Source organism: Xyrauchen texanus, chromosome 25 (genome assembly GCF_025860055.1).
Source record: "Xyrauchen texanus isolate HMW12.3.18 chromosome 25, RBS_HiC_50CHRs, whole genome shotgun sequence".
NCBI classification, from domain to species: Eukaryota; Metazoa; Chordata; class Actinopteri; order Cypriniformes; family Catostomidae; genus Xyrauchen; species Xyrauchen texanus.
In genome coordinates this window covers 21,274,095-21,292,086 of record NC_068300.1, presented here as the reverse complement: position 1 = coordinate 21,292,086, position 17,992 = coordinate 21,274,095, and the positions used below count along the sequence as shown (strand labels likewise).

The following is a 17,992-nucleotide window of genomic DNA, read 5'->3' as shown; positions in this document are numbered from 1 at the left end:
TACCGTATCAGATTAGAACTGAAACGACAGAACCACAGTGAAGATAAAGACTTTCTGTATGCAAAGTTCATGATGTTGTCAAATACTATGTATGCAACTATTTGTGTAGTTTTCAATACAACGCAAATGCACAAATACGTTTGAAAATAATACAAGACCAACAACCGAATAAAAATTATATTAAAGATACCAATTATATAATAGATACCAATTATATTAAGATACCAAGACTGCCTTACAAAGCCAAATATACACCAACAGTGAAGTATTTTCACTGGATTATAAAACGTTTTTCCTGAATCTGAGCATAGTTGAACCAACACCGCCTTTTACAAGACATAGAGAGACCTGTTATTTTATTAATAACTTACAAATGACAGAATACTACTGCTTTTTGCCTTTTGGGGGCAGTACAATTAAGCTTAATTATACAGTGAACTAAACCTAAATCAAAAACATTGTTTTTCAATTATCAAAACATTTTTCTTGATATTTGCCTTTCACCATGCCTTTCTCAGACATACAGTATATTCATATTTTACAGAAATGCTGTATAATTCTTGTTATGTTGTTTATATCATACAAAATAGGAATATCCTTCTATATCTATTGTCTAAATGAAGATGACAGAATTTTGTAGACCTCCGTTTAATTTAAATATTTTATATGCAAAAATGTCAAATTCAGTTTCGCATGGTGTAGAGCAGTTGTAATTTCAAGTTACCTAATTCAGAATGCAAGGCTTGTGATAATAATTACAAATCTAATAATATTTAGTCAAAACTATATACATATGATTAAATAAATATGTTATAATTAATTTATTATACAAACTCAACCAATAACATTGAGAAATACCTCTGTTTACTGTTGTCATTCGTTACTCGTTTATCGTATGACTGCTCTGTCTGTTTGGATGCTAATGATTGGCAGCTGTTTGGATGCTAATGATTGGTGGCTGTGGCTGTTTCGATGCTAATGATTGGTGGCTGTGTCTGTTTGGATGCTAATGATTGGTGGCTGTGTCTGTTTGGATGCTAATGATTGGTGGCTGTGTCTGTTTCAATGCTAATAAGTGGCTGCTGTATCTGTTTTGATGCTAATGATTGGCTGCTGTGTCTGTTTGGATGCTAATTATTGCCAGCTGTGTCTGTTTGGATGCTAATGATTGGTGGCTGTGTCTGTTTCTATGCTAATGATTGGCTGCTGTATCTGTTTTGATGCTAATGATTGGCTGCTATGTCTGTTTGGATGCTAATTATTGGCAGCTGTGTCTGTTTGGATGATAATGATTGGCTGCTGTGTCTGTTTGGATGCTAATGATTGGTGGCTGTGTCTGGTTCGATGCTAATGGTTGGTGGCTGTGTCTGATTGGATGTTAATGATTGGTGGCTGTGTCTGTTTCGATGCTAATAATTGGCTGCTGTATCTGTTTTGATGCTAATGATTGGCTGCTGTGTCTGTTTAGATGCTAATGATTGGCTGCTGTGTCTGTTTGGATGCTAATGATTGGCTACTGTGTCTGTTTGGATACTAATAATTGATGGCTCTGTTTGTTTGGATGCTAATGATTGGCAGAGCTGTGTCTGTTTGGATGATAATGATTGGCTGCTGTGTCTGTTTGGATACTAATAATTGATGGCTCTGTTTGTTTGGATGCTAATGATTGGCAGAGCTGTGTCTGTTTGGATGCTAATGACTGGCTACTGTGTCTGTTTGGATACTAATAATTGATGGCTCTGTGTGTTTGGATGCTAATGATTGGCTACTGTGTCTGTTTGGATGCTAATTATTGACTGCTGTGTCTGTTTGGATGCTAATGATTGACAGGTTCCTCCTACATTTCAAAAGACTGCCAGCTGCCATTTTTTTAAATTTGTAAAAATCCAATTAATTAATCCCATAGACTAATTGATTTTCAATACTTTTTAAACCTTTAAAGACAGACCTACCTTGAGCTACGAGGTCGTTCATCGATGATATGCTTCCGTTGAAATCATCCGTCCACGTTATCTCAAATTCATTGTTTAAAAGTCATGTTTGATAGCAGAATTCTTGGTAAACAACTACATTACCCATGGTAATCGGATAAATGTCCACTAATAAGAGAACCGCGTGCAGCAAAAAATTTGAAATGTAGCTTGGAGCGACAGCACGCTCCCATGATGCACTATGAATTATATAATCCAGTCGGTCTCCCTTTAAACTTAAACTACTTGTATATTTGTACATATTGGGAAATATTGCAATAAACTTAAAATATATTGTTTCTATACTTATAAACAACAACCTAAAATAAATAGTTTTATATATTTCCATAGATTTATATTCAATGACATCATTCGCGTGCTTTAGGCCTATGGGATTGTAGTGTGTGCCTTAATGAAAGACAATAAGTACACTGTACCTTTGTCTTTATGTCTGATTTTCAAATAATTTTTTGCCTCACAACAAAGTTTGTGATGTTGTGATTGACCTAGGAGCTGGTTAGTTTTGTTCATGGCTCACAACTCTTTAATGAAGGATTTTTTTTATAAGTCTATGCAATAAATGAATGGGAAAAATACTTCCAGAACCCAGACGGCTGAAAAAGTGGGCAGTCACTGTTGAGCCTTTTGTGATGCCACATCGATACAGACATTGCCTGTAGATTTTGGAGATTTTGGTCTTTCCCAATTCAAGTAGATAGGAGCTGTACTTTTATGCCGCTTGTCTACATAGAAAGTATCTGCCCAGCCTATCCGGGAGCGTTCCAAACAGGGGGTCACAAATTGGTTGGAGGCCAGTTCCCCTCTGGCTAACATCATGATTATAATGCCAATGTTACTTAATTTTGTATAAAGTCATGGTTTAAAATAATTAAACTAAGTACGTGTTAAGGGTCAGTGTTTAAACAAAGATTTTGTAAGATTAATGACTAATGTCTTTGAAGTCTGTCCTGTTTTAACTGCAGAATTTCACATAGATGCAAGTGTCCTTGTTAGTTGGCTGATGAAGTGTTTTGTTGGCAATTAGTTGATAGTCTATGTATTCCATTTCAAGAGTGTTCAACCTGGCCGGTAATTTTGGTGAGGTCAATCATAAGTCCAAGGTTCAGGCAATGGCATATGAAATATCCCATGTTGTAGTGGCTTTTTCCTATAAGCCAGGGCCAGGTGGTATGATGTTCTTTACGCATAGTTTGGAATAAACAATGTCCACACATCAATATCCATTTCAGATGCATTGTTGTCCATTTAATGAAATATATATATATATATATATATATAGAGAGTGTAACACGTTGCTCTATGGTAAGAACCATTTGTTCCCGCCACCTGTGTCCTGATACAACCCATGGGTAGTTTAAATACCAAGCTAGATAATATCGTTGATATCGATCCAAGATGGCGGAGCGGTAGCACGCAGCGGCCACTCCGGATCCAAAAATGGTGCTATTTTTGTTAAAAAAGGCAGACTTTTGCGACACAGGGACATCAGAGCAACCGGTGTTCGTGTCTACCATCGCCAGACACTACTGAAATATAAGACTCATGCAAAAACCAAGCTGCACGATGACCTGCAGGAGGCGCTACGCGTACTCGGCTTGCTGCGGAGACCAGGCCTCCAGTCCTCGGCGTCGCCTGATGCCAGTGGCCGGGGGAGAGGATGTCGTAAGTGGTGTGCGAGGAAGCGGAAGCACGGCAAGAGGGCGGGGGTCCATGCTAGGCTAAAAACAAACCCTAGCCGGCTGGCTCTCCCGTCTATCCTGCTCTCAAATATTTGCTCCCTGGACAATACTGGACTATATCCGACTCCAGCAGGCTACGCAGCGTGAGTTTAGAGACTGCTGCGTCTTTGTTTTCACGGAGACATGGCTCAGCGACAGAGTTCCGGATGCTAGACGGGCTCGCCTCGTTTCGTGCCGACAGATATACAGCTCTCTGCGGTAAGACTCGAGGTGGCAGCTTGTGTGTTTACATCAACACAGAATGGTGCAAGAACTCTATGCTAGTCTCTAGTTACTGTTCATCGCTGTTGGAGCTTGTGACTGTTAGATGCAGACCTTTTTATTTACCACGGGAATTCGTGCAGAATTACGTGGTGGCGAGGAAGACCACCCCTCCTCCCAACGACCAGGTGCTCTGTCTTACCATGGCGGATGTGAGGAAAACTCTACGTAGAGTCAACCCACGGAAGGCTGCTGGACCAGACAACCTTTCTGGTAGAGTGCTCAGAGGATGTGCAGACCAGCTAGCAGATGTTCTTACCGACATCTTCAACATCTCTTTGAGCAGCGCCATCGTTCCAACGTGCTTCAAGGCCACCACCATCATCCCCATGCCAAAGATGTCTTCAGTGTCCTGCCTCAACGACTACCGTCCCGTCGCACTCACACCAATCATCATGAAGTGCTTCGAGAGGCTCGTCATGAGGCACATTAAGACCCAGCTGCCCCCCTCACTAGACCCACTGCAGTTTGCATATCGTCCAAACCGTTCAACGGACGACGCTATCGCCACAACCCTCCATCTGACCCTCACCCACCTAGACAAAAAGGACTCATACGTTCGAATGCTGTTCATAGACTTCAGCTCAGCATTCAACACAATAATTCCTCAGCACCTGATTGGAAAGCTGAACCTGCTGGGCCTGGACTCCTCCCTCTGCAAATGGATCCTGGACTTCCTGACTGGGAGACCTCAGTCAGTCCGGATCGGGAACAGCATCTTCACCACCACACACTGAGCACGGGGGCCCCACAGGGCTGTGTGCTCAGTCCACTGCTCTTCACTATGCTGACTCACGACTGTGCAGCAATGCACAGCTCGAACCACATCCTCAAGTTCGCCGATGACACGACCGTGGTGGGTCTCATCGGCAAGAACGATGAGTCAGCATACAGAGAGGAGGTGCAGCGGCTAAATGACTGGTGTAGAGCCAGCAACCTGTCCCTGAATGTGGACAAAACAAAAGAGATGGTTGTTGACTTTGGGAGAGCACAAGGTGAACACTCTCCGCTGAACATCGACGGCTCCTCTGTGGAGATCGTCAAGAGCACCAAATTCCTTGGTGTTCACCTGGCGGAGAACCTCACCTGGTCCCTCAACACCAGCTCTATTACCTAGAAAGCCCAGCAGCGTCTCTACTTTCTTCAAAGTCTGAGGAAAGCACATCTCCCACCCCCCCATACTCACTACATTCTATAGAGGGACTATTGAGAGCATCCTGAGCAGCTGCATCACTGCCTGGTTTGGGACTTGCACCGTTTTGGACCGCAAAGCCCTGCAGAGTATAGTGAGGACAGCTGAGAAGTTCATCGGGGTCTCTCTTCCCTCCATCAAAGACATTTACAAAAAACACTGCATCCGCAATGCAACCAGCATTGTGGACAACCCCACACACCCCTCACACAAACTCTTTACCCTCCTGCCGTCTGGCAAGAGGTACCGAAGCATTCGGGCCCTCACGGCCAGACTGTGTAACAGCTTTTTCCCCCAAGCCATCAGACTCCTCAATACTCATAGACTGGTTTGACACACACACACACACACACACACACACACGTGTCCTGAGTTGCACTTTAATTACTGTCACTTTATAACTGTCTGCTACCTCAATAACTGCTATGTATAACACTATCTCATAGTATGTCATCTTTTTGCACTACTGTGTACTGGTCGGCGCTGCACTGTCTCTCACTGTGCCTATTGTCCTGTTAATTGTCAGAAATTTCTTGTACTGTCCTGTACTTTTTGCACATGTTTGCACATGCACTTTATATAGGTATATATAGGTATTTTATATAGGTATTTTATTTAGTTGTGTAGTCTCATGTGGTCCTGTGTTTGTCCTATGTTGTTTTTATGTAGCACCATGGTCCTGGAGGAACGTTGTCTCGTTTTGCTGTGTACTGTACTAACTGTATATGGTTGAAACGACAATAAAAACCACTTGACTTGACTTGACTTGACGTTGACGAAATGAACATGTGATCACACCCACACCACTGGTGCACACTGTCATCTAGTGGCTTGAACAATCATTTCATTTGGCTCCTACCCATGTCTTATGGTTGGAGTTGGCATCAGTTCATCCTCTGAAGTCCATCGTAGTAGACTGAAGTGATGTTTTGCTTGCACCGGCTGCTATTAGTCATCATCACACAGCTACACGTAGCAGTGGAGTCCAACACGAAGCAGGAATGGAGCTGGATCCAGACGGTTCTGGTGACCTCAGGATGAAACAAATAAAATAATATTAGCATAGATGCCATTCAATTTATTGCAGATTTATAGATCATGATCACTGTTTCTGGTTCTGTCAGACCTAACTAAAGCAGCCTAATTGTGAGTTGTAGGATAAATTAGGTGTATGCCTGGCTAAATAGATGAGTCTTTAGTCTATACTTAAACTGAGGGAGTGTGTCTGCATCTTGAACAGTGTTAGGGAGACTATTCCATAGTTTAGGAGCCAAATATGAAAAGGATCTACCTCCTTTTGTGGATTTTGATATTCTAGGAACAGGCCAGAATTTTGCGATCATAATGAACGTGATGGAATATAGTATGGTAGAAGGTAACTTAAGTATTCTGGAGCTAGACCATTCAAAGCTTTGTATGTAGTTAACAGAATTTTTTAAGTAATCTGAAATTTAACAGGTAGCCAATGTAACGATGATAAAATTGGGGTCATATGATCATATTTCTTGGTTCTCGTCAGCACTCTGGCTGCTGCATTTTGAACCAATTGAAGTTTATTTATTGATCTTGCTGGACATCCTCCCAGTAATGCATTACAATAATCTAGTCTTGAGGTCATGAATGCATGAATTCGTTTTTCGGAACCAGCAACAGTGTCGTAAATTAGCAATATTTCTTAGGTGGAAGAATGCTGTTCTACAAACATTGGTAATTTGATTTTCAAAGGACAGATTGGTATCAAATATAACACCTAAGTTCTTCACTGTTGAAGATGATGTATTCTTGATGGATGATGGATCCATCAAGAGTCAAATTATATTTTAGCGGCTTATTTTTAGAGGTTTTTGTTCCAATCATTTGTACCTGTTTTGTCGGAATTGAGTAGAAGGAAATTTCTGGCCATGCAATCTTTTATTTCTTTGATACACTGATCATTTGGGAATTCTGAAATCTCGTCAGGTTTTGAAGAAATATAAAGTAGGGTATTGTCAGCATAACAGTGGAAACTTATTCCATGGTTCCTGATAATTTCTCCCAGGGGAAGCATATACAAGGAGAAAAGCGGAGGCCCTAAATCTGATCCCTGTGGCACATACTTTACTTTTGTTTGGTTTGACAATTCCTCATTTACATAGACAAAGTGGTAGCGGTCTGCTAAATAGGGCCTAAACCATGCTAATGCAACTCCACAAATGCCAACATAATTCTATAGCCTATTCAAGAGAATGTCATGATGTATCATGTCGAATGCAGCACTAAGATCTAAAAGCACTAGAAATGAAATGCAGCCATGATCAGATGATAAGAGTAATTAGCCAGTTCTCCAGGATCAAGTTGTGGCTTCTTAATAAGTGGTTTGATAACTGCCATTTTAAAGTTTCGTGGGACATGTCCTAAAAATAGCGAGGAGTTAATAAAATTAAGAAGAGGTTCTGAAATTACAGGAAATACCTCTTTTAAGAGCTTAGTTGGTATTGGATCTAACAAACATGTTGTGGCTTTTGATGTCTCAATAAGTTTTGTTAGCTCTTCATGACCTATGACAGCGAAGAATTGAAGTTACACATGAGGAGAATTATGAGACACTTTTTTCTGAGGTGCTATCCAATTTTATCTCTGATTATTTCAATTTTACCAGTAAAGAAATTAAGTCATTACTCTTGTGCTGCAACGTAGTATCTGGTTCTGTTGAGGCTTTATTCCTAACCAATTTAGCCACAGTACTGAATAAACACCTAGGATTGTTGTGGTTATTTTCTATGAGTTTACTAAACTATGCTTACCTGGCATTTTTTAGTGCCTGTCTGTAGCTACAGACACTATCCTTTCATGCACCGTGAAATACTTCTAATTTTGTATTCTTCCACTTACGCTCCATTTTCCGAGCTGCTCTCTTGAGAGCGTGTGTGATCATTGTACCATGGTGCAGGGCTTATTTCTTGAATTTTCTTTAATCGAAGGGGGGTGACACAATCAAGAGGGCTAGAGATGACTGTATATATATTTTTTGTTATTTCATCAAGTTCTTCTGGGCTTTGGGGTTTACTGAGTGTATGAGATAGTTCTGGAAGATTATTAGTGAAGCTATCTTTAGTGGTCGAAAGAATAATTCTACCTGAACGATAGCATGGTGTAGACTGAGTGATATTAGCTGATGGCAGCATACAAGAGACGAGGTAATGATCTGAGATGTCATTGCTCTGCTGCAGAATTTCTATATTATCAACATCAACTCCATATGACAGAATGAAATCTAGCGTATGATTATGGCGATGAGTTGGTCCTGTTACATTTTGACTCCAAGTCTGACTCCAAGAGAGTTGAGAATATCGATAAATGCTAATCCCAATGTGTCATTTTCATTATCTATGTGAAGGTTGAAGTCACCAACAATTAAAACTCTATCTACAGTACCTACAAGATCTGATAAAAAATTACAAATTCACCCAGGAAATCAGAATAAGGCTCGGGTGATCTATATACTGTAGCAAGGGTAAAAGACGACATAATTTTTTTGTGGCATCACATTAAGCATTATTAGTTCAAGACTTAATTATATATCTTGTCCTCTGAGTAGATTCATTTAAACTAATATATTCATCCAGTTTAAGACAGGTTTCAGTCAAACAGAGTGCATCCAAACTATGATCTGTAATCATTTAATACAAGTATTGCTTGGGTAGAAAGAGATCTAATGTTTAGTAGCCCTATCTTTATATAATGTTTATCTTTAATTTATTTATTTTGTTCAAGTTTTACCTTAATCAGATTTTTTCTTAATGATTTAGTGAGGGTTTTGTGTTTGGTAGTTCGGAGAACAGACACATTCTCTATGAGATATCTAGGCGATACGGTCTATGTGTTGTAGTTTATGTGACCTGTGTGACATCTCAAGGCAGCTAGCAGACGTTCGGATTAACCAGTTTGTCTGCTTTCTGACCTGGGCCCTAGTTAATCAAATACCATCATTATTAAGCCAAATTACTAGAGAGAAGAACAGCACCTTCCCTGGAGGGATGGAGTCCGTCTGTCTTTAGCAGATCAGATCTACCCCAAAAGCTCTTCCAATTGTCTATAAATCCTATTCTCCAGACACCACTCAGACATCCAGCGACACTAATCTACTATAAACCTACTGTCTCCATGACGGGTGGGGAGATGAATGGGATTGCTAACGGATAGCTCTCTTCAGGTATTTTAGAGCTTTTTGGTTCCAAAGATGGCCACCGAGTGGACTGACTTGCCTTGAAAGTGACTTTGTTAAGAGTGTGGCAGTGGTTTGGTGTTCTGAAGATATCTGTAAGAACTGAATTCATGTTAATAAGGTGACTTTTCTCCAAATGTATTTTCTGCCACAAATGTAATTTTTACTTCTCTACTAGGCTGCATTTAAAAATTTTACTGTAATGTTTTAGCATTTCAAAATAAAAGTCCTCTATAATATCAATGGCCTGCGTTTCACATGACAGCACAATGAAAATGAGATAAATCACTAATAGAGTTCTTTCAACAAAACACAATGGTCATGAACCCCATGTAGTTAACATTTGGAACATTTAAACTGTCAAAGCCATCATGAACAGAAGCTGGCATTACATGTAGTCTGGCATGTAAAACCCTTTATCATTAGTAATTTTGTTGTAGTTTACAATGACATACAGATGCAAATGTGATGCAATTTACCAAGAAAAGGACAACATTTCAGTGGTGGAATGTGAACTTTATTGACCCCAGATGTTTCAACCACATTTTGAACATCCATTCCTCTTTTGTTAACAAATTGTAGAACTCAAAACAATCTCTTCATAGCAAGAGCCAAACATCAGTGCATAGTGTATCAGATCATTAATTTTTGCCTTTCATACAAATAAAAAGATGATGTGCCCCTCTGAATCAATTTAAATAACCAAATGCAAACCACTCCAAAGAAGCAAAACATGTTCATTACCCAGAAAAATGTTTAAAAAAAAAATCTAAAATTTACAAACGCTGCCTTAAGATGTAATGGCACACTCTCTAACTCACCAAAAGGAGCCCACACCAACATATTTCAGACGTCTATTCATCCTGACTTGTGCTAGAAGTCTGGAGCCTCTCTATTTTTCATTACTGATACCCATTTTAATCTGACTTCTCTTTCTCTCTCATGTGAAGAAAGACAACACTGAACACAAAGAGTCCTGCCATCATAGAGAAAGCACTGGCATAATATGGAAAGGCAGAGGGAATAAAGCGCTCATATTGGGTGTGCTGCAAGGGCCGGACAGAAACCTGTTGAATACCAAAAGAATTTGTAAATATCAGCATTTGGGTCAGATATTTGCATCAAAAGGTTTCGTTGTAAGCACTTTTGCAGATATTTTAAAGACAGATAGTAAGTCTTACAATTAATTTTGATTCTCACCTGGGTTGAGGAGTACAGGTGTGTGTAGCCCAGTCTGTTGTAGTCAACTTTAAACTGGAACACTCCATACACATCTGGAAGCTTGAACTGTACACTGTATTTTCCACCTAAACAAAAAGCATTCCATTGTAAATGATGCCACGAAAATAAATCCAATTGAGAAGAATTTAAGTATTAACATACCACTTTTCTTGAGGTACGTCCTAACAAATGGATCAATTCTGACAAATTCCAGCTGAATGTCATCTCCATCAAAGGGCACCCACTTGCCACCAGACAACATCTCAATCACAATGCTGAATTCCTGTTAAGAGACAATTCAGATAGTGCTAGTCAGCCACTATATTCACTGTGAGATTTATTGGATAGTGGCTTGATTGTTAGGGGCTACGACCGAACGCATTCTTGCTCTAAATAAAGCTAGATACAGTGCAATGAATAGAACAGAATGAAGGTGTCTCGAGACGTTCTTTTTAACTTGACATGGCATCTATAAAAATGTGGTGCTCCTGCGCGAGATGCTGAAAAATATCAGCAAGACACGGCGAAGCAGACAAAGACAAAAACGTACGCAAAAATGTGTTCGGTGTGAACGCCCCCTTACGTGGCAATTTTCCGGATCGGGAACAGCATCTTCATCATAACTGTACACATTCAATGATGGTGTACCTGGGAGCATCTTTATAGCTGATGTATGTAATTTCTGCAACATCTGCACCACTGAATTGAAAATATAAACAATGTTTTCAAAACAGCTTTCTGAATATGCCCCCCATCTGCCATTGGTTAATCAGAGTCCCACTCCCAGTGTGGATAAATTGAACCTATGAATGGCTTACTTATAGTTGTCTCTTTAAGCTAGGATAGAAGAAATAATTTTAACACAGAGAAAGTTACACAGTACTACAGTTTTAACATTTAATCTACTACTATATGTGATGTTAAAAAATTGTATAAGTGAAACAAAAACCATCCCTGTATGTTGAACATTCGGAGCATTTTTACTTCTTTGTTGGAAGGATTACCCTCAGAGAGGGGTTGGTAGCCTACTGGTTAAAACTATAGTTCATTCAATTTCAATAGTTAAAAAAATCTCATCATTTACTCACCCTTATGCCATCCCAAATGTGTATAACTTTCTTCTGCTGAACACAAATTTTAATGCAACTGAATGGTGATCAGGCCTTTTAAGCTCTAAAAAGCCAGCATAAAAAGTAATGCAAGTCAGCATAAAAGTAATACATATGACAATCAAGATTTCAAGCTCGATCACACTTCCTAATGATTAACACATGCGCAGAGCGCTATATAGCAATATAGGAAGTGTGATCGAGCTTGAAATCATGATTGCGCCTAGAGACTGCAATGGCAAGATGTAGATTGAAAGGAGTTTTGGTCTGTTCTCACCCAAAACCAACTGGATCGCTTCAGAAGACATTGTTTAAACCACTGGAGTCTGATGTATTATGTTTATGCTGACTATATTTGCTTTTTGGAGCTTCAAAAAGGCCTGATCACCATTCACTTGCATTGTAAGGACCTACAGAGTTGAGGTATTCTTATTAAAATCTTCGTTTGTGTTCAGCAGACGAAAGTCATACACATCTTAGATGGCATGAGGGTGAGTAAATGAGAATATTTTATTTTTGGGTGAACTATTCCTTTGAAGGTGCACTCAGTATTTTGTAATTAACAAATGTTTTACTCCTAAAGAAATTAAATTTGAAACGTATGTATAAAATAATGACCACTCACATGAGTTGAAGACTCCAGTCATATCAGTAACCTTATAAAAGAGGTTTTATTTTACATGGAGAGGGCCATGTTATGATCACATGACCAGATACCAGGCCAAATAGGGCATCTGCCCCATTATTGGACACTGTGCTACTGTGAAGTAAATTTCCACAATGGCATCTGTAACTGAGCGCACCTTTAATTACTTAAAAGTAGATGACCCAGGAACTGGAAAGTTACTACCACACAATCAAATTTTATCCTCGATAACTTTTGTACAGTAAAGAAATGCAAATTGTTCCAAGTAACAACACCAGGTCAGTTTTTGACATATTTCTATTTATTTTTGGATTAGTGAATAGCAATAATCTAAAGCTTCTTAGCAAAACATTTTTCAACAGCAAAATATTTCCCTGCTTCTTTGCCACATAACACTTTTTTAAAAGATAACTTGGTTACTAAAACTATCTTTAACTACATATTACAGTGTCCAAGATATTGGTTGATCAGAAGAAATATTTGAAGCATTAAGACTCACCACAAGGTCAGTGATGGTGTAAGCAGCAGGGGGGAAGCTCTCTCCTACAGGATGATGGGTAACAGCGCCAACCCTGAGAACACCTGCCTCCTTAAATACCCAGCGTGACAGGGCCTCAGCCAGCTCCTGGTTACCAGTTTGCTGATATCTGACAAGAAATAAGTACAGACAGACATCACAGATCATGAAAGTTCTAAACATCTAGTTCTAAACAAAAATAAATCTGTGTATGGACAAGGGTCGGAAATTCCTCACATTCAAGAATAACTTCACAAATCCTCAAATATTTAAAAACTACTTTGTTTCAAATTGTGTTTCAAAATTTGTAATGACTGTATACTGATCAGCCACAACATTAAAACCACCTGCTTAAAATTGTGTAGGTCCCCCTTGTGCCGCCAAAACAGCACCAACCCACATCTCAGAATAGCATTCTGAGATTATATTCTTCTCACCACAGTTATGCAGAGCAGTTATCCGAGTTACGGTCTGTTCATTCTCTGTTGACCTCTCTCATCAACAGAACTGCCACTCAATGGATGTTTTTTGTTTTTGGCACCATTCTGAGTAAATTCTAGAAACTGTTGTGTGTGAAAATCCCAGGAGATCAGAAGTTACAGAAATACTCAAACCAGCCCATCTGGCACCACCAATCATCCATGCGATTATCTAAGCCAATCGTGGGGCAGCAGTGCAGTGCATAAATTCATGAAGATACAGGTCAGGAACTTCAGTTAATGTTCACATCAACCATTAGAATGGGGAAAAAAAATATTATTTTGACCGTGGCATGATTGTTGGTGCCAGATGGGCTGGTTTGAGTATTTCTGTAACTTCTGATCTCCTGGGATTTCCACACACATCAGTCTCTAGAATTTACTCTGAATGGTGCCAAAAACAAAAAGCATCCAGTGAGCAGCAGTTCTGTGGACAGAAATGCCTTGTTGATGAGAGGTCAACAGAGAATGGCCGTACTGGTAACTCAGATAACTACTCTGCTGTTTTGGCGGCACGAGGGGGAGCTACACAATATTAGGCAGGTGGTTTTAATGTTGTGACTGATCTGTGTATTCACAGACCTTTTTGACCCAGGGGTAGCCTTCTGCACTGGCGAGTTGAAGAAAGCATCACTAAAGAAGTGCAGTGACCCACTGAAAACCACACGTGCATTGTTTCTTGCCTGGAGACCAGCAATCAGGAGGGTGTTCTTTCCAACTGCATGAGGATACTGGGAGGCAAAACAGGGATTAAGGAAAGAGGCAACAAATACTATAAAGTACCGTGAAAACATTTAACCTAAAGTAGTATGCATTTCATTATTTACCTGTGTGATAGGACGATCAGGGAAGTAAGAGTAAGAGGTGGAGGAGCCTGTCAGTATGTCCAACACTAGAGAGTTATCTGGGTCAGCCACCATGCTGAGGAAAAGAAGCAATTTACAACTTGTGTATTTTGAACAACGCCATTTGATAAAATGGCACATATCAGGGTTCATTAAGAGAACTTACCCAACACCTTTGAACAGGACTGGCTTTTCAGTGGGCTTGCCAACTATAGTTGGGGCTTTAAGAAGATTCTCTGGATCTGCAACAATCAGGGTGTGCTGTAAAAAAGTGTGAAGCAAAGACATTGAATTCCAAGCTGCAAGCAGTAAAAGGATTAGATTATGCAATAGGCTGCATTTCAGATCATATAAGGATCAATGACGTGACACATTTTCTTTTGTCCATATCTATTAAATTATTCAAAACCACAATACAAATGCAATTTCCACAAATAATTACTTGAATACATCTTCTATGATGAACATATTTTCAATTACTGAGCTCAAGTCATTTTGTTTTTACTGAAAAAAAAAACAAACATCCAGAAAATAAATACATTTTAAAAAACTAATTAAGTGGACATTATTTGAAAAAGAAATGTTGGCATAAGTAGAGCAGATATAATAATAATAATCTTTTATTACTATTTCTTAGAAAAAAAAAGCACTGAAATAATTAACTTCACATATGATATTTGAACAACTTTCTGTCCACCGAATCCAAGGTAATCTAACCAATATAAATAGCCCTTTTGTTATCATGCGACAAAAATAAATAAATTACAGAAGACCCCATTAAACCCTCAAAAATGTTTGTGAAGTCAGCAGAAATTCTTGAAATTTCAATATCATTCATTCATTTGATTCATAGAAATCTATAAAAAAAATAAAATACACTTTTTTTATGAAAAAGCAAAAAAAATAAAAACAAATGGTTATTTGGTGTAGCCAAAGTAGTAGTAGTTTTGACAGATGTAATCTTTCCAAGAGCACAGTGGAATTAAATAGCTCTGGTCATGTGACTATTTGCACTACTCATGCAAAAAAGTATTTTTATTTTTATCAATTTACAATTGACAGCTCTGTGCAAAATACATCAAAAACTCTTTTTAGACCTCAGTCACAATTGTAACAGGTGGGATTAAATGGGTTAATGACAGTGTAGGGGAACCAACTCCCTAGGGGGACACCAGAAACTCCACTGGCTGCCTTTACTTGCACGTTATAAGTTATTCAAGGACCCGGTAACAGTCGCGGAACACAGACGATTGCTTCGTGCTCACACGGTACACTTTGTGCTCGTACTGTGCTTCGCATTGCAAGGCAGGTGTTCAAATGGCAGCGGTCTTGCCACTGCAATCTTGTTAAAGTTCTGAGCTCTATCTGTGCTTTGCGGGCATGTTTTACTGCTGTGTTACATTGATAAAATGCTTGGCACAGGTATCAGCATAATGTCTCCAACCATCCGTTTTCCAGATGGTCAACGCATATATATGTTTTACCTTGAAAAATAAGTAGAAAGACTTTTTTAATTAACAAAAAAATTGCGTACACTCCCATGTATTCAAGGTTCAAGGAAGTTTTTCATATCTTTGAATTTACTGATACACCACATGGCATTTTTTAACACTTAAGTATGTAACGTTTCAATGTTAAAATACTTCTATCCTAGTTTAATATGTAGACAGCCATAAGTAAGCCATTCATGGGTTAATTTCCTCAAAAACTGTAAACACTGATTCTCTGTGGTGCTATAAATATTCATGCGTTTGTTTTGAGAGGCCCGTCCCAGCAACGTTACTGAACTAATGATGTGCGTTGGGGGGTAGGACTATCTGACAGTTTGAACAACTACAGATGAGGGGTGTAGTCAAAAAGCTGTTTTGAAAACATTGGGCATTTCTCACTGCTAAGAACGGGTTCCCGTCTAGCCAACAACATTGAAAGAGCGAACTCGGAAACATGAGGACGTAAAACTCCTCTATGCAAATTTAAGATGTGCTGTGATATGTAGATTAAACAAACCTCTTAATTATTTATTATTAAATTTTTTTAGGTGGGTGATAAAATCAAACAAATCCACAAGAATGCCAAAATAATGGACATTGAGAAGCAGCAATTGTTTAATTTTTATTCCATTAGGTGGCACTAGTTTTGCATAAACTACATACTTCAGCTTGTTATTTTTTATAGAAAAAGCTCTAAACGTGTTTAAAAATTGGTGAAAACAACATGGACTCAAAGATGGGTTTTTAAACTAGATTTTTCATTTTTATCAACTCGGACAATCTTACCTGTCAATGACCTATAAACAGATAAAAAAATTATTCTGCCCTCATTTCATTTGCTTACCTCTCCAGGGTCTGAAATGTCATAATTATGGTGGTCAATGACTGCAGTCTTCTCCTCATCAAATTCAATACCACATTCACTGCCAAGCTCTCTCAGAGGGTCACCTGCCAGTCCCAGTGGATAAAAGAATATGTAAATGCCTTCAGGTCAATGTGTATACATGCAACTATATAAAATGAGTACAACTGCATAGAGGACACTCACCAATATCAGAGCTGGCAGCAACAAGAACATTTCGTCCACCATCAATGAAGGCTGTAATAGTCTCTACATTGATGTTGCCCCCAAAATCTATTGCATTGGAAATGTGTCAGCATTAAAAAAAATAAAGTAGATAAATAAACATTTCAAACTATAATTTGCTCACCTTCCACAGATGGAGAGAAAATGATGAGATTGTCATAGAGGAACTGGCCATACTTGATCAGAGAGAGACCAGGATCATCAGCAGTCTTGAATGTAAGGTCGAACCCACGATCTGAGAACAACAATGTGATTGCAGAAACTTAGACTAGAAAGCAACACTCGTGCACCTGAGACATGCCAGCTACTAAATCACTATTAAAGTGCTCATTTATTCATCTGGAATTTATTAATAAATGAAATCCTGGTTAAAGTCATCCAGTCGTGTGTCACGTCATTTGCACCTCACCTGCTAAACTGCGGAAGAAAATTGAATGAGTGTCTCTAATGTTGGGATTTTCCAGCAGAATGAGAGTCTTTCCGTCTCCCAAAACTGTCTGCAGCATTAAAGCCACGGATAAAACAAAAATGGTGCTTCTGCTAAACCCACCAGACAATGTGGGGGCCATTGTTGCGCCTCGTCTTTTGCAAGTTAACGTTACAACAGTCGTGGTGTCCCTCATTGACAAACAGCCCATCGACATTTTCCTCCGTTGGACAACGTCAGTGCTAACGCGGATGTGAACTTTGACCAAGAGCTGCAGCCAATAGCGTGCTGCCTCATGGAGTCATGAATATTATATCAAACAAATCCCTCTCACTTTCACACATTTATCAGTAGCAGGGTATTTAATACAACATAAATACAATGGAAACTATCTTATCTTCAAACAAATAAATTACGACATGCTGTCCCAAACTGTAAATGATAAAAATGAATAGGTTATTACAAAGATGCACGTGACGAAAATGATTGTGCGTTGTTAAATCAAGATGCTTTCTTCGGTGGGTTGTACAGTTTTGTTCAAAGTGTTTATGGACCGTTTAAGCTGACGAAACATTGAAAACATATCTTTCCCAGAAATTTTAGTAAACAAAAATCTCCCAACAATATGAGTTGGTGAAAATTAGATGTGATCTGAGAGCTTCCTGGTAGCTTCATCATACAGTGCATGTCATTGAAGAGACCCTCACAGCCTCGCTTTCATTCCCTTCAAAAATCAAAGATGGCTCTCTTTTGATTTTTCCCTTCAAAAATCAAAGATGTTCTC

General features: G+C 39.0%; 1 protein-coding gene across 1 annotated transcript; it reads right to left on the bottom strand.

The window, feature by feature from the left end:
* Positions 1 to 9,890: 9,890 nt before the first annotated feature.
* Positions 9,891 to 17,450, bottom strand: LOC127618901 (dolichyl-diphosphooligosaccharide--protein glycosyltransferase 48 kDa subunit-like). The gene is made up of 11 exons (XM_052091600.1): positions 17,191 to 17,450; positions 16,906 to 17,016; positions 16,743 to 16,829; positions 16,539 to 16,642; positions 14,371 to 14,465; positions 14,187 to 14,280; positions 13,942 to 14,090; positions 12,863 to 13,010; positions 10,771 to 10,891; positions 10,588 to 10,694; positions 9,891 to 10,454 (listed from the first exon to the last, which is right to left on the bottom strand). The coding sequence occupies exons 1-11, from the start codon at positions 17,423 to 17,425 to the stop codon at positions 10,305 to 10,307; spliced, it is 1,401 nt and encodes a 466-aa protein (XP_051947560.1). The 5' UTR covers positions 17,426 to 17,450; the 3' UTR covers positions 9,891 to 10,304.
* Positions 17,451 to 17,992: the final 542 nt, after the last annotated feature.

Excerpts from the sequence above, each read along its gene's own strand:
- LOC127618901 (XM_052091600.1), bottom strand. The coding sequence starts at position 17,425 with ATGTCGATGGGCTGTTTGTCAATGAGGGACACCACGACTGTTGTAACG. Across the intron at positions 14,466-16,538 it reads ACATTTCAGACCCTGGAGAG|CACACCCTGATTGTTGCAGA; the intron begins GTAAGCAAATGA and ends ACTTTTTTACAG. Across the intron at positions 10,695-10,770 it reads GACGTACCTCAAGAAAAGTG|GTGGAAAATACAGTGTACAG; the intron begins GTATGTTAATAC and ends CTTTTTGTTTAG.